The 14,618-nt window shown below is 40.2% G+C and overlaps 1 protein-coding gene across 1 annotated transcript in view; it reads left to right on the top strand.

Moving 5' to 3' along the window:
• The first annotated feature begins 4,256 nt into the window (after positions 1-4,256).
• The window catches only part of dnah9l (dynein, axonemal, heavy polypeptide 9 like), a 34,283-nt gene continuing 23,921 nt past the window's right edge, over positions 4,257-14,618 (top strand). The window contains exons 1-25 of the mRNA XM_051406547.1: positions 4,257-4,305; positions 4,836-4,935; positions 5,356-5,567; positions 5,658-5,891; positions 6,142-6,309; positions 6,829-6,945; positions 7,256-7,393; positions 7,639-7,763; positions 8,460-8,655; positions 9,412-9,516; positions 9,666-9,857; positions 10,231-10,431; positions 10,546-10,881; positions 11,000-11,077; positions 11,154-11,209; positions 11,287-11,407; positions 11,534-11,703; positions 11,896-12,118; positions 12,207-12,323; positions 12,520-12,606; positions 12,750-12,908; positions 13,133-13,216; positions 13,320-13,478; positions 13,747-13,869; positions 14,481-14,603. Coding sequence (XP_051262507.1) covers positions 4,863-4,935; positions 5,356-5,567; positions 5,658-5,891; positions 6,142-6,309; positions 6,829-6,945; positions 7,256-7,393; positions 7,639-7,763; positions 8,460-8,655; positions 9,412-9,516; positions 9,666-9,857; positions 10,231-10,431; positions 10,546-10,881; positions 11,000-11,077; positions 11,154-11,209; positions 11,287-11,407; positions 11,534-11,703; positions 11,896-12,118; positions 12,207-12,323; positions 12,520-12,606; positions 12,750-12,908; positions 13,133-13,216; positions 13,320-13,478; positions 13,747-13,869; positions 14,481-14,603 — 3,597 coding nt within the window. The 5' untranslated portion in view covers positions 4,257-4,305; positions 4,836-4,862. The remainder of the gene's footprint in view (positions 4,306-4,835; positions 4,936-5,355; positions 5,568-5,657; positions 5,892-6,141; positions 6,310-6,828; positions 6,946-7,255; positions 7,394-7,638; positions 7,764-8,459; positions 8,656-9,411; positions 9,517-9,665; positions 9,858-10,230; positions 10,432-10,545; positions 10,882-10,999; positions 11,078-11,153; positions 11,210-11,286; positions 11,408-11,533; positions 11,704-11,895; positions 12,119-12,206; positions 12,324-12,519; positions 12,607-12,749; positions 12,909-13,132; positions 13,217-13,319; positions 13,479-13,746; positions 13,870-14,480; positions 14,604-14,618) is intronic.

Genomic DNA, 14,618 nt, shown 5'->3' with positions numbered 1-14,618 from the left:
CCAATAGCCGGCCAAGTGCATATCTTTATTCTGCTGTTGCTCTTCTGCTCCTTCATCACTCTATTCTCCGACTCATTTGTATTCTGTAAAGCCCGCTGGCCCCTCCTCATTCTCCACCCCATCATACACCCTCTCTAACCCCCCCCCTTGTCTCTCCATTGGCTCCATCTCCTGCTCCTCTTGTCCCCCTGTTGTCCTAAGATCTCTTTTTCTGGCCTGCAACCCTCCATCCCTGCAGAGCAGAGCTGACATTGGGCATGAGGTCAGAGAGATGGGCAGTCATGCTCCTGCTGTCAGCCGGCTCAAATGGGCTTAGATACAGTATGTGTGGAGACACCCAAGGGACACCCTCGCTTGCCTTAGGCTCTGGACAGGCATATACACACACAGAAGCCTCACACATTCAGTGACACACTTTTGCAGGCATATAATAGTAGAAATAGATACATACATTAAAACCAACAAAAACTGCATCCTCACATACCATATGAAGGACATTCATTCAAGCTGCATCATATTACAATGAGCATTCACGCAAGCACAGACACAAAACATACACAAACACACACATGCATTCGCTTAGGCAAGCAGAGTTAGGCATGGAATTACAGATTTCAAAAAGGACAAAGTCCCTAGGAGAACTTCCAGGGATTATTGGCTGGTATAGCTTGCGTTGTGAACAATGGAAATATTCACTGCTGATGAATGCTGAACACTTAAAAATAAAAACATGATACTCCAAAGGTCATATACATCAATTAAGCATATTTACGTCATATGAAGTGAAAAAATCACTTACATCAATTGTATCCAATGTTTAAAAGTGAACATTAAGCTACAGGGGAGTGATTACAGAAAACAAGGTGCCTTTATGAATGGGGGGGGGGTTAAACTATATTTATACATTATTTAGGAATACTAGAGATTGCAGCATTTTACAACAGTTAAATCATTAAGTTTTGATTAGCCTTCTACTGAAGGGACGCTTATATTATCTATTTTCCCTGTGGCATAACCCTATATAATGTATGACCATAAGGTTAGCAACACACCCAAATGTCAGACATCCCAGAAAAGCTTTGCCTTCTCCAGTCAGCCCATTTTAAATTTGGATATGATTACATCCATGTATTAAGGTTAAACTCAGAAAGTGAAGGATCTTAAAAGGGTAATCATTGCTGTGGTATTTTAAGTAACACAGTTAGAGAAATGTCCCATTTTCCATGTTTTTATATAAATGGCATAACATGTGTAATAGGATGTCATGGCTAGGGTCACTTTGGATTACAGTTGAAGGATGCCCTCAGAAATCCTGTACCACACTGCCCCCATGTGGTAATAATACACACTGCATAGGTTAGTGGAAGTACACAACATACCTGTTCTACTGCATTTGGAAGAATTTGAAGAAAATCTTTCTCGCTTTTCATTAGCAGTTGCAACATGTTCTCCCACATATTAAAATGAGCAAACCCAAACAATGCAACAATTCTGAATCCAATTGTTCTGCCATCTGACCACAGACATAAAATTGGTAATTTCACAAATTATAGTATTTCCTATTTGTTACCAATTAAGCTATAACACTGAAACCACTAGAAGTGAAATATCTTTACCTGTCCTGGAGGTGTCACTGAAGTTAGGTCTTCTCTGAAGGCTCAGGTTACAGGATTAGGTTGCAGGCCATACAGGCTGCACAAACAGTCTCCACCGTGCAGGATAGTGAAGCCATCCCATGCTGCGTTGTCACAGTGACAAGTTAACCTATCCATCAAGGTGTGTATCTCTTTTCCAGTGTATTGCCTTCAGAGCTGGAGAAGAGAGAACAACAAACAACAACAACAACAAAGTTGGGATAGTAGAAAGAGTGCATCATTGATCTCGACAGGAGGGAGGTGAGTTTGCACCTTTTATCTCACTTTACATGTCCCCTACACACTGAATCAAGTAGTAGTATCCTTTACTTTATTCTTCTTCATACCAGCTGAGTCTTCATGGCTGAGGCCACCGGCACGAGCAGTAACAGTGGAGGTTTAGGCAGTGGAGGGCCTGGAGGAGTGCGTGTCCCCCAGGAGCCCTCTCTCAAAGCTGGGGTAGTGTTGTCAGATGAGAGGGTGGACTTCCTTCGGGAACAGGCCTTCTGTGTGCTGCGAGTGAAGACGGATAAGTGGAACCGCTTCATTGGAGCAGAAGAGAACCAGAAGATTATACTGGATTTCCTGGACCACATCTGGACCAACAGACTGCTGCTCTTCACTGGGCCTGGGGGGACATTGCATGCAGGGGATGCTCAGGTAAGAAACACACACAGGCCAAAGGTAAATACACACAGGCATAAACTGAGTTTTTAAAAAAGGTTTAGGCACCTGCTTTCATAAATGTGTGTCATTTTCTTTTTCATCATCTTGGCTAAAGTCAATTTTGTAGGGAAATTCAATTATGGTTATAGCCTTGAGTAAATACTTAATGGTGTAGTTCATCTCTGGTTTTCTGTATGCACTGTATGTTAGAAATTCTGTATACTAATATCCCTGAGGTGAAGAAACAATGAAACAGTGATGTGCTCACATGCACAGCGGCTGATGTTGAGGCACATTTCATTATCTGTTGGCCTGGGTGGCATGAAGACTCAATTTGTTAAATGAAATATTGCAGCAAAATTCCTCATATCCTCAGAGAAAAACTGAAAACACTCTCATGGACATACAATTACATACTGATTTTATCTTTAAAAAAAAAAAGCTAACGTACAGCCCAGGCATACGTCTTTAACGAAATCTCCTGGGCTACAATCCATCTAACATAGACATTTTTTGAAATAAGTCACTACTTATTTCTAGTGCTTTCAATGCTGTTGAAAGCATTCCTACTGTTTTTGCATCTGTGAAGACGTCCCCACCATGGAAGACCAAGCTGCTGTGTGTGCTGAAGAGGGGCGTAAAGAGAATCGCCCGCCAGGGATTCAAACACCAACTATGGCTGGGAGAAGTGCCTGGGTACCCCATGGAGCACCTACCTATAGTCATCTCTGAGGTGGGCTAGTGTGTGTGTTTGTTTGTGTGTGTGTGTGTGTGTGTGTGTCTGAGTTTAAAAAGGCCAACTCATACACTAATGCAGATGGCATATATGATGTGTGAGAAGAGTTGGGTTTTCCCAACCAGAAATTTGCTGGCAGGACAAAGGAAGAATGCATGATGTGTTTATAATACAGCTTGTGTTTGAATGCATAGGTGCTGGTGTGTGTGCTGTCCAATGGTCTGAACCATGAGGACTGGCCTCGGGTGGTGTCTGATGACATCCACAGGCACCTTGAGAAGCTGAGGAGCAGGGTGGTGACCCTGAGAGGCCGCGCTGAGGGACGGACACTGCTGCCACTGCCACTGTGTGTGGAGAGGGCCCGACCTCAGGACACTGTACTCAGGTCAGTGTTTACAGCCTAGCTTACTTTGCTACCGTATTCGTCAAGAGTTCGTCTTTTTCCTAGTTAAAACTAAGTTGAAACCCCCCCCATTAGTTAAATGCTCTTTTATTCACCTGGATTTAAAAAATATTATCCGTGCTTCTTTTTTTTTTACCCGTTTAACTCGAAGACTGTTCAACCAGTATCCGGAAGTGACTATAACTTACCTGCTTGTTTTGTATGACGCAACAAAATAAAATAATAATAAATAAAAGCGTCACAACATTAAACTTCTTTGTATCCGTTTCACTTATCTAACGTTACATTGATCTTATTGTATGGGTTATTATATAGGGTTTCAGTAGTTACACAAGAGAACTAACTATTCAGAAAGTTAAAAAAAATATATATATATAAAGAATCACTATGAAATATCTCCAAAACCACAGTTGTCAGTTGACCTGCAGGGTTTGTCTCAACAGGTGCAGCAGTGTTAGCTATTGTTAATGTCATCGATTCATTCATGTATTTCTCATGTAGCTTTGAACATAACATGTAAGCTGCTTTATGGAGAGACACAAACTGGAATATTTCCACTGGTCAAGACATTTACAGTCCTATTTGTAGTTTTCCTGCTGTACCTTCATCTTTAAAAGTCCATATTGCCATTTTTACCCACACTGATTGCCTCACTCTCTGTCTCTCTCAGCCCCACTGGTTGGCCACTGGACCGTGGCTTGTTATACTCTATAGAAACTCTGATAGTTCAGTGGTCTGGACAGATATGGAATGTCCTGAAGAAAGACTCTGGTATGGTGCTGCTCCAGGGAGACCACCCAGGCCCCAACGTGGAGCTCCAGTTTTGGACCACTCAGAGGGAAAACCTGCTGGGCATCCAATCACAAGTATGACATTGGCTCTGTGGAAGTTGGCAGGAGTGCAGTCAATACAAAATGTACACTGAAACGGCAGTTCTCAAAGTTCCAGCAATAGAGGTTTTTAATTCATAGACTGGATATGAGACTCTTGTTATTCCTAAAGACCAGTTTCCACAGCTTCAAAGGGCTGAATTAGTAAATGTCCACTCCACTTATGGAGTCCTTATTTATCTTTATTAGGTATTGTTCAGTCTAATGCAATCTAATACAACTTTTCTGTCATAAAGTCTGCTTTTGATGATGCCTGTAAAGCTCAGTTGTTGACACTGTATTTTTGCATTGAGGTCATGGTTAGTGGTGACGTACTTGACTGCATTATATTCAGAGATGTTTCTAATAATCTTCCACACCCATGAATGTAAATAGGATAAAAAATTTGAAACGCCTCTTGATATAATGTAGTCTAGTACAAACGAATAATTTAATTTACACATTTCAGACAAACATTATAAACTTTGTAAAAATTAAAGCAGCTATGATGTTGGTTTTTTTTTCAGATCCAGAGCCCCAAAGTGGAGCACATTATGGAGATCCTGAGACGAGTCAAGAGCAGTTACTACTCCTCCTTCAAGGACATCTGCCTCAAAGTCAATGAGGGTAGATCAGCATTATTCATCATTTATCAGTACTAATTAATTAATTTCCTCATTCTGTCATCTAGTCTCTCACACCCCAACTTCTCATTCAGAATTTAAGAAACATATTAAGCATTGTCTTAATATATGCTGCTATATTATTAAAATAGTGTCCTCCAGTACTGTTTCTTCATTTTTTCAAATGTATAAATAACTTTTTTTCTAAGTACAAAAATATTTGTATTTAGGCTGATAATTTCTTCTGAGTTATACCCTTAGTATACCTTTTTTGTGAGGTTTTTTCTTTTTTGTGATTGCCACTGTTGCTAGAAATTGTCAATCCAAGAACACTATTACACAACTGTATGAAATTAATTCTGTTAAATTAACCCCTAATTAGGATCATGTTATCCATGAGTGCTTCTATATGTGATTATCATAGCGGTGCTGGAAGCAGAGGACATAGATCTGTATCTACGCCCTCTGAGGAGACTGATCAGCAGCTTAGAAGAGAGGAGTTTTCCACAGATAGACACTCTACTGCCTCCTCTTTTCCATACACTCTGTCTCATCTGGAGCCAATCCCAATACTACTGCACTCCACAACGCATAGTGGTCCTCTTGCAGGAGTTCTGCAACCTGATCATTGAAAAGGTACAGTGACACATCTCTGTGTCTATGTGTGGAAGAAAGGGTGACAGAAATTTAAAGTGATCTTCTCAATAATTGTGTGTCTTCATCCAGGCCTTTTCCTACCTTATCCCTGAAGAACTGTTTAAGATGGAGCTTGAGGAGGGAGTGGAAAGAGTTCAGATTACCATCTCAGTTCTCCGTACATTCAAGCAACTGTTTCATACTTACCGCCAGTGCATCCCCAAGTACTACACACACACCCAGACCATCAAGCTGTGGGACTTTCCAGCTACGCTTGTGTTCCAGCGTTCAGACCGCATCATGGAAAGGCTGCTTATGATCGAGGTGCATGGATTGATTTGCTTAGTACTGCGTGCGTTTGTTTTAAAAAAAGATTAAAATTGTGCACAGAAAAAGATGCCAGAACATGATCATTATAAGTAGTAAACTTCTGTATATTAATTTTGAATGTATATTTTTGATTTATTGTCTGTTGATTTGTTTATTGTTTATCAAAATTGGAAGTGTTTTTTACATGATTTCCTCCATCCTATCTCCTCGACCCACCAGTGACCAGTTGTCTTCTCATCTATAGGAACTTTTTGCAACAGCTCTGGACTTTTTGAAACTGGAGAAGGTTGAACTGGGTGGATCCAGAGGGAAAGTCCTCAGTGAGATGGTCTTCAGCATGAGCGAGGAGTTTCAGGACCGGTGGCGGGCCCTCAGAGAGAGCAAATATGACCCCTTGGACTATACTAACGATGTGAGGCTCAGTGAGCTTGTTGCAGTTGACTTTGATATCACACTGCTATGTAATTAATAAGCCCAAAAGGTTTGTGATTCACAGCAATTTATAAGTGGCATTGACAGGCACAGCTGAATCATAAAAAATAGCAATTAGATGTTATTTTCCTGCTCAGCAGTATATTAATTGAAAAGTAGCAAAGCAAAGTAGTTGCTAAGCAACATGCAAGAATCAGTGACAGCAGGCATTTTTAGTCAGTGCCTCAATATTTAATTTATTAGATATTTTACAGCTATTTTACAACAGCTTCCAGTGTGACTCAGCCAATCAAAACTGGCACTCTATCAGAAATTGATTTGTGTTATGATATATTTTTCACATGTGTGTTATTTCAGCTCAGCTAAGGAGAACTTGAAGTGCTGCAATGATAATGTAATGGAATAAAAATTGCCTTATTAGTGGACTCAAAGCTTTTTAATCAGGAAAGAGACTGAAAAGATCCATCGTTTCCTAAGTCTAATGCCATCTTGTGTCCAGGATTTTGTGTGTCACTACAATCGTTTCATGGAGCAGAACAGAGATTTTGACCAGAGGCTGGGAACTATCCTTAATCTGGCCTTCCAGCACTCCAAGAACCTGAAGTCAACCTTCAAGGTATGTCTGTTATCCCTTGACCCCTTAAACAATCCTGTTACGGTATTTAGCTATATACTTGCAGGTTGCTCAGGGACAGAGGGTTGATCAGTTGCACTTTTTCAGTACTGTATCTGTTTAAAGGAGCATTCACCATGTTAGCGTAGTATAATCACATTGATTTCAGCTGAGAAGCATTTGGTCATCAAATTTAGATTAAAAACAGGGAACCGCCTACATAAATCAGAACTATGTTATTGCACATTATATTAACCTTAATGTCTAAAATGAACATTGTCCTGAGTCTGTGTTGTTTTTGTGTCTGATCTAGTTATTGAAGATTTTCAGCACCCTGCTTGAGAGACCCAGGATCCACCAGTTGTTTTCTCCTAACTATAACGTGTTGTTGGCCATGTTCAACCAGGAAATAGACCACTGCCAGTTTATACTTGATCAACACAGGGATGGGGTAAGAGAGGTTGAACAGAAATTAATATTCTCAATGACTTAGAAATTTGAATATTGACACAGTTACTTCAGTATATACAAATGTGGTCAGTCTACAGCCAGTTACCACACTAAATTATGCCTTAGAAGGGAAGTCTCTAAGAGTTGAATATGACAAATATGGTATTATAATTCACACATGTATTAACTTAAAGTAATGAATATAATACAGTAATCAGCCAAATTAATTCAGCATTTGTGTTTCAGCTGCGGTCAGGCTGTGCAGTCTTGGGGAAAAATATGCCGTCAGTGGCCGGCAACCTCAAATGGTCACAGGAGCTTCGGAATCGCATCCTCACCAACAGGGGCAATCTCTGCCAGCTGGTGCATATGTATGGATCAACAGGGCTCATCACATGCAGACACAATTATCTCATGAAGCAACTGTTATCCAGCAGATCTGCTGTTGAATTTACTTTAATATGCATCAATATATATATATACAATACAGACCCATTAATACTTTAATACAATCCTTTTAAATGTCCACTATGTAACATTAAGGATATCGGCATAAATGGAATATAATATTCATATCACATATATTATGTTTTCATGCCATGTTTCTGCAGTTATCCAGAACAGACAAACCAAACACTGGCTCTAGATAGGTCCTTTTGCGTTTTTCACTTCACTTCACAACCCGTTCTCATTCCCAGGTTGTCAAATACTGATGCTAGCAGTTTTCAGTCGGTTGCAACCTGTGACAACAAAATTTAGAACAGTTAAATACATTATTTAGGTTTATGTTCTCTAAGAATGTCTTTATTCTAAAAAGCAATCTCTACTAGAAATGTAGTATCTGTTTTGGTTTAAAATAAATTAAAGTCATTAATATTTCAAAAGGATTGTTTGGCTAAACTGGCTCATAACTGTGATAGGTATGCTGTTATGCAGTTCTGATTAAAATATTACTTTAGCATTGAAATCCTATTACTTGTCAAACATAAGATACACATGGCCTTGATATTTGACTACATATCTTATTATTCTTTGTCTTTTTTGCCCCTTCCCTCTCTCCCTCCCAGGCCTCTGGGGTCTGCTGAAGCAGATGATGTCCTCCAAAAGTGTGAGCACATTCTGGAGGTTCTGGACCAGCATGATGAGGAGCTGTTCTCAGAGTGGACTGAAGGCCTGGAGGAAGTCTGTCAAACCCACCTGGAGGAACCACTGCTCACAGTGGACACTGACACAGGCCTGTACCAGGTCAACCTCAGTCCTGCAGTAAGTACAGAGAAGGTGTAATCACCAAGAGATATATTTATTAATCAGATATTATGTAACTGTGTTAAATGTACGGCATTTGTCTGTTTGAGACTGGTGCAGAAGTGTGCAGTCATCCTGATAACACATCTGATAAAATGATGCTACATTCAGAGAATTATAGTGGAAAGTTTATGATAGACATTCTATGATTAAACTTGGTTTTAAACTTATTTTAATTTACAGCACAAATAATTTATAAATATAGATTTCTACTGCAACATATAACTGACTATTGCAAAGCAATATTGATGTAGCTAAAGTCATGAAAGCTTTTACATTTGCTTCATTTTCATTTCTCTGCATCCAGTAGCCGGTGTGTGGTGGTGTCTACCAGCAGTAGCAGCTGTGGTTTATTTTGAATAAACAGAGGAACTATTTTGCATTAGTAAAATCACAAAATATAAAAAAGACAAGACTGAATATGTATAACCAGCAATGTAAAAATCAGGCACTATAATCCAAGGATAAACAACGTATCTGATGCACTGTGTATTTGTGTGTGCACTTAATGTGGTGTGTACTTCATAACAGTGATTGGCCTTCTCTATCTACCACTCAGTTATTCATAATAGACCTTCGATCTTAAGGAGATCTCTACTTTAAGATGCTTTTCCTGTCTATTCATGTTTTTGCTGTCAAGATAAAAAAGAAACAAAACAGTATACCACAACTTTAGATCTAATTACTGCTTTTACTCCTCCGCTCTCTCCTCAGTTGATATCAGTGCTGAGGGAAGTGAAGTATCTGGGCATGTTGAAGAACCAAAACATTCCTAGAGCAGCTCTCCACCTTTACTCCAAACGGGAGAAACTCTACATGGTGGGTAACTAATCTTCTAGTGTTGCATTGGCTATAATGTCAGACAGCTGTATTTGTGAGCTACTGTATGTGGCTGTACATTGTTTTTTTGTTTTGAATTGTGAAAAATTGTCAGAATTAAAGCGTCAACGCTATATTGTGTCCTGTAGTACACACAGACACTGACTTTGGTGACCCAGTGGTACAACCAGCTCCACAGTACCATCCTGGCTGTAGAGCTGGGATTGGTAAAAGATGAGATGGACGGGTCAAGACGACAGCTGGGTCCGGCCCTCGGGGAGCTGACCTGGGCTCAAGATGAGCTATGGGACTACATTCAGAACACTAGGGACCTGGTCAAGGTATTAAATATTTCTTGTGTGTTTTAAGGAAATCTTTCGACTGCATTGTCAACAAACAGAAGGTGCAAGGCAATGCTAGTTTTTCAGTACTCATGTTGACACTATTTTGCAGCATATTCACACTGTTCAGCTATATTTAAATACAATAAAAAATCCTGTCTTGGCTGCATGTGTGCTGAAATATAAAAAGTTAGATAAAAGTTAGTACAATATAAATATCACAAGCTGCAGTGAAACTATTGCCTGCCAACGTAGCATGAAACCTGGCATGCTCCTCATGTGGTCCAAGCCAGTTTCCCTCAATTATAACAAACACAACTGTACTGATGTAATTACTGGTTTTTGCTTTTCGTCTTTTTTTTGCTTTCGTCAGAGCATTTCTAGTCATGTCCAGAAGAGTAAAGCTAATGTGGAGGCCATCCAGGCCCTTATGGCAAAATTCAGCCACCGTGCCTTCATTACCAGAAAGAGCCGTGGTTCTACTCTTCTCATCTTCTCGGACATTGAAGAGAGTGTTTCCAAACAGCACACTCTCATCAGCAGTACAGGGGAGCAAATACACAAACTGCTGCAGGTATATTCACTCACCTTGATCTTGATGCTGGAGAGAGGGACGTGTATTGTCTGCAGAACTCACTCATATTCTCTGGCATCTAGGGTTACCCATCACTTTTCCACTGTGTTGCAGGAGAATCAGTCCCTGCTCGGTGTTACAGACTTGGACAGCAGTGAGTGGCAGGCCTACACAGACTATGTGGACCGCATGATCCTGACAGGCTTCTCCAGTGCCGTACGCTGCTCCCTGCAGTACTTCATGGACAACACAGATGCAGCACTGCGCATAACACCACTGTTTGAAGTCCAGCTGGTACTCAACAGCAATGAAATGACCTTCGACCCCTCTCTGGACTTCAGCCACAATGGTAACTTCTATGATATTGTGGATAAGATGGTGGCCAACATCACCAACACGGCGTCCTTCATTCCCAGAGTGGCAAAGCATAAACAACTGGATAACTATCAGGTGCTATACAAATTAGATTCTAGGTTTATACACAGTGTGCATACATATAAATATACAGAAATGTATTTACATGTACACACACCCTTGTCATATGCTATATTGTTTCTTTATCTTGTAGCGTGACATAAATGAAATGGAGGATTTGTCAGAGATGTGCCATGTAATCCGCTCACGGGCACGCGCAGCTATTGCCAAGGTAAGGGTTTTGGTTTGCTGTCCACACATGCAGGCTCATTTATGATGCTTACAGTATTGTCTGTGTTGATTTTCAGGTTAGAGAATATCAGGGATCATTTGCCAGCTACCGCTACCTCTGGACTGATGACAGGTCAGGAGTGTTTGGTTTTCTATCATTTTGTTACATGCATCAGTTTCTTTCCTACTAAGGTTGATCTTTTTTCACAGGTCTGAATTTATGAGGCAGTTCTTGCTATATGGCCATGTGCTAAGTACAGAGGAAGCAGAGCTGTATGCTGACTATGAACTGAAAAAGAACCCACCCACCCTTGACAACTTCAAAGAACAGGTATACTTCACATTCTTTAGTTCAAACAGCAATTAACTTAATTTGTCTTGACCATCATTTAGTGTATTTATGCGGCTGGTCAGTACAACCATAGTTTCTTAGTCACTGTATCATTCTTCCCTCTAGATCAACCTGTTTGAGTCTCTGTATATACGAGTGAGCAAGATGGAGGACAGGAGGGTGTTTTGTGGCTGGTTACAGCTAGATATCAGACCCTTCAAGCACACACTGATGAATGTCATCAAGAGATGGAGCTGGATGTTCAAGGAGCACCTGCTCAACCACGTGAACCAGAGGTCAGATGCACACATGAACAGTGCAAACACACACATATGTTTATCATTCTTAATTGACAAGAATTACAGAAAGCGATAAGATAAGAAATAAAAAGTAATATAAAATACGCAGTGGCAAATATTTGTTTATGTTTAAAACATTGTAAACTGTAATGTGACCTTGCATAATCCTCCGTCCTTCCTATCCTGTAGCGTGAGAGAATTATCCTCTTTTGTCGAGGACACGGCCCATGGTCTTTCCAAGAAGGTGTCAGATGGCGACTATGCAGGCCTTGTGGACATCATGGGACACCTCATGGCCATACGAGACAGACAGATCAGCACCGAACAGCACTTCAAACCTCTCAAGTCCACTGCTGAACTCCTCAAGACCTACGGGCAGCAGCTGCCAGAGAGTGTCTACACACAGCTAGAAGTGTGTACAAATACAGAGATACACACATTTACAGATATGTACATTTATCATTATGTTACATTCTTCACTTTGTCACCACAAAACACAGGAGCTGCCGGAGAAGTGGAAGAGTTTGAGGAAAATTGCTTTCACAGTTAAACATGAAGTGGCACCGCTACAATCAAATGAAGTTTCAGTTATACGCAGGAAATGTGTCCGGTTTGAGGTGAGGCTGCGTGTGAGCCGGATAGGATGTCAGTGTCGCAACCCCTTACAAAGAGCTCAATATCTGACATATAAACCTCCTCACTTTCTTTCCTGCATTATATATGACTGACCACCACCCGCCAGATATGCCAGTAACTGCTGCTTCAGAGTATCCTGAATGTACAGTGGTTTTTTGTGTTTTTTTCACCTTTTAGGTCAAGCAGCATGAGTTCAGAGAACAGTTTCGGACTGAACCAATCTTTAAGATCAATGTGGAAGAGCCATTTAAACTAATTGATAAGGTGAGCACTTTTTCTTATTTATTATTAAATAAAGGAAAAGGAAAAGTCATTCATTGCAAAGTAGCACCTTACAGTGTATGACTAAAACCAATCTAACAAACCCAATTTTAAGCCACAGCATTTAAAAGCATCTCTGTCTCCAGTCTAATCGAGTGGTAGCAGTGATGGAAGCAGAAATGAAGAAGCTGCAGGACACAGCTGATCTTTTCGAAGTCAATTTCCCAGACTACAAGCAACTGCGCCAGTGTCGCTCTGACATCATACTGGTCAAAGCAGTCTGGGACATGGTCATCTTTGTGAAGGTACATTTGGTTTTCTTAGCTATCTTGCAGCTCTATAGATAAATCATTGACAAGACAAAAGTGCCTGCATAGTGAGACTATGTCACTGCGAGTTTCTACATTGCAGACACCCACAGGCTATGAATTCCACACCGTATCTATAGATGACAAAAAGATAAAAAATTTTCTGTAAAGCTCAGTTGAGAATCACAGATTTAATGTATCCATTCTCCTCTCCATGCCAGACCAGTATAGAGGATTGGACCAAGACTCCATGGAAAGAGATCAATGTAGAGCAGATGGACATGGAGCTCAGACGATTTGCCAAAGTATGAAGAGCTTTCGTGGACAAACAATCTAATCTTTCATTTTTGCTCGGGTTGAGGAAAACAGTACATTTTGCTCATAATTTACCTCTGTTGCACATCACAGGAGATGAAGGTGCTGGAGAAGGAGGTGCGTGTGTGGGACGTCTACATGGGTCTGGAGTCTACTGTGAAGAACCTGCTGACCTCTCTGCGAGCCGTCAACGAGCTGCAAAACTCTGCTGTCAGAGAAAGACACTGGCAGCAGCTTATGAACACCACCAGGGTATGAGGCTATCTATACTGCTACTTCATAATGTCTCCAACCATCTCCAATAATGTTTCATCAGTTATTACAATCTGCACTGTATACAATACTTCCCACTCTACTGATTTCTTCTTCTGTTCTTCTTTAATCTAGTCTTCATGTACTCTACCTTCATTCAACCATCCTGCCAACTCGTGAAATGACCAGCACAGTTCAGTGAACCCAATTATCCTGATCTGAAATCTGATCACACTCCTGGTTGTCAATTATTACTTTTGGTCCTCAGGTCAGGTTTGTGATGGGGGAAGGCACCACCCTGGGGGACCTTTTGGAATTACAGCTTCACCGTGTGGAGGATGAGGTCAAAAACATAGTGGACAAGGCTGTGAAAGAAATGGCCATAGAGAAAGTAAGAATCATAGAGACCGACCAGATAAAAAAAATTGTATGTAAGCAGGAAGAGAAATGTCTAGATTCAGTTTCAAAACCCTGAATAAAAGTACTAAACAAAAGAGGACAGGAGTAAGACAATATCTTGTACCAGAAATATACTCTCTCAACCTTTTTGTAATTTGGATATATTCATAGTCTTTCCTTTCATTTTCAATGGATAGCTATGAAAAAAGAGACATAACAAAATCAGGGAAAATAAATAAAAAATGAATTATGGATGTTCCTTTAGTTCAGTATCTTAACAAAATCAGGTCTTAGAGGTTTGATATTGTGCTGCTTTTCAAGGCAGTAGTCGTAAGGGACAAGATTATTCGTATATAGACAATTCCTTTTGTCTGTCACAATATTTGCAAATAGTCTTGAACAAATACTGTCCCAAATCATTTGATTAAAAATTCTAACGTATACCATATTCTTAAAAAAAATGACCAAAAACAATCACAAACTTAATTTAATCATACTGAACATCCTTAAACATAAGTTTTATTGTTACCATACTGCACAATGTTTATGTTTTTTCTTGTCTTCAAATGGCAGATTTTGTAAAGAAACATTTTCTACATTTAGGTTTTGGCCGAGATAACCCAGACATGGAGTGTTATGTTGTTGTCGTATGAGACTCATACCAGCACAGGAACCCCGCTGCTCAAAGCAGATGAGAATCTGATAGAAACACTGGAGGACAACCAGGTGAGCGTAGTAACT

This window comes from Dicentrarchus labrax, unplaced genomic scaffold (assembly GCF_905237075.1).
Source record: "Dicentrarchus labrax unplaced genomic scaffold, dlabrax2021, whole genome shotgun sequence".
Taxonomy (NCBI): domain Eukaryota; kingdom Metazoa; phylum Chordata; class Actinopteri; family Moronidae; genus Dicentrarchus; species Dicentrarchus labrax.
Note: the sequence above shows the minus strand (reverse complement) of the source record. Positions and strands in the feature narration are given on the sequence as shown.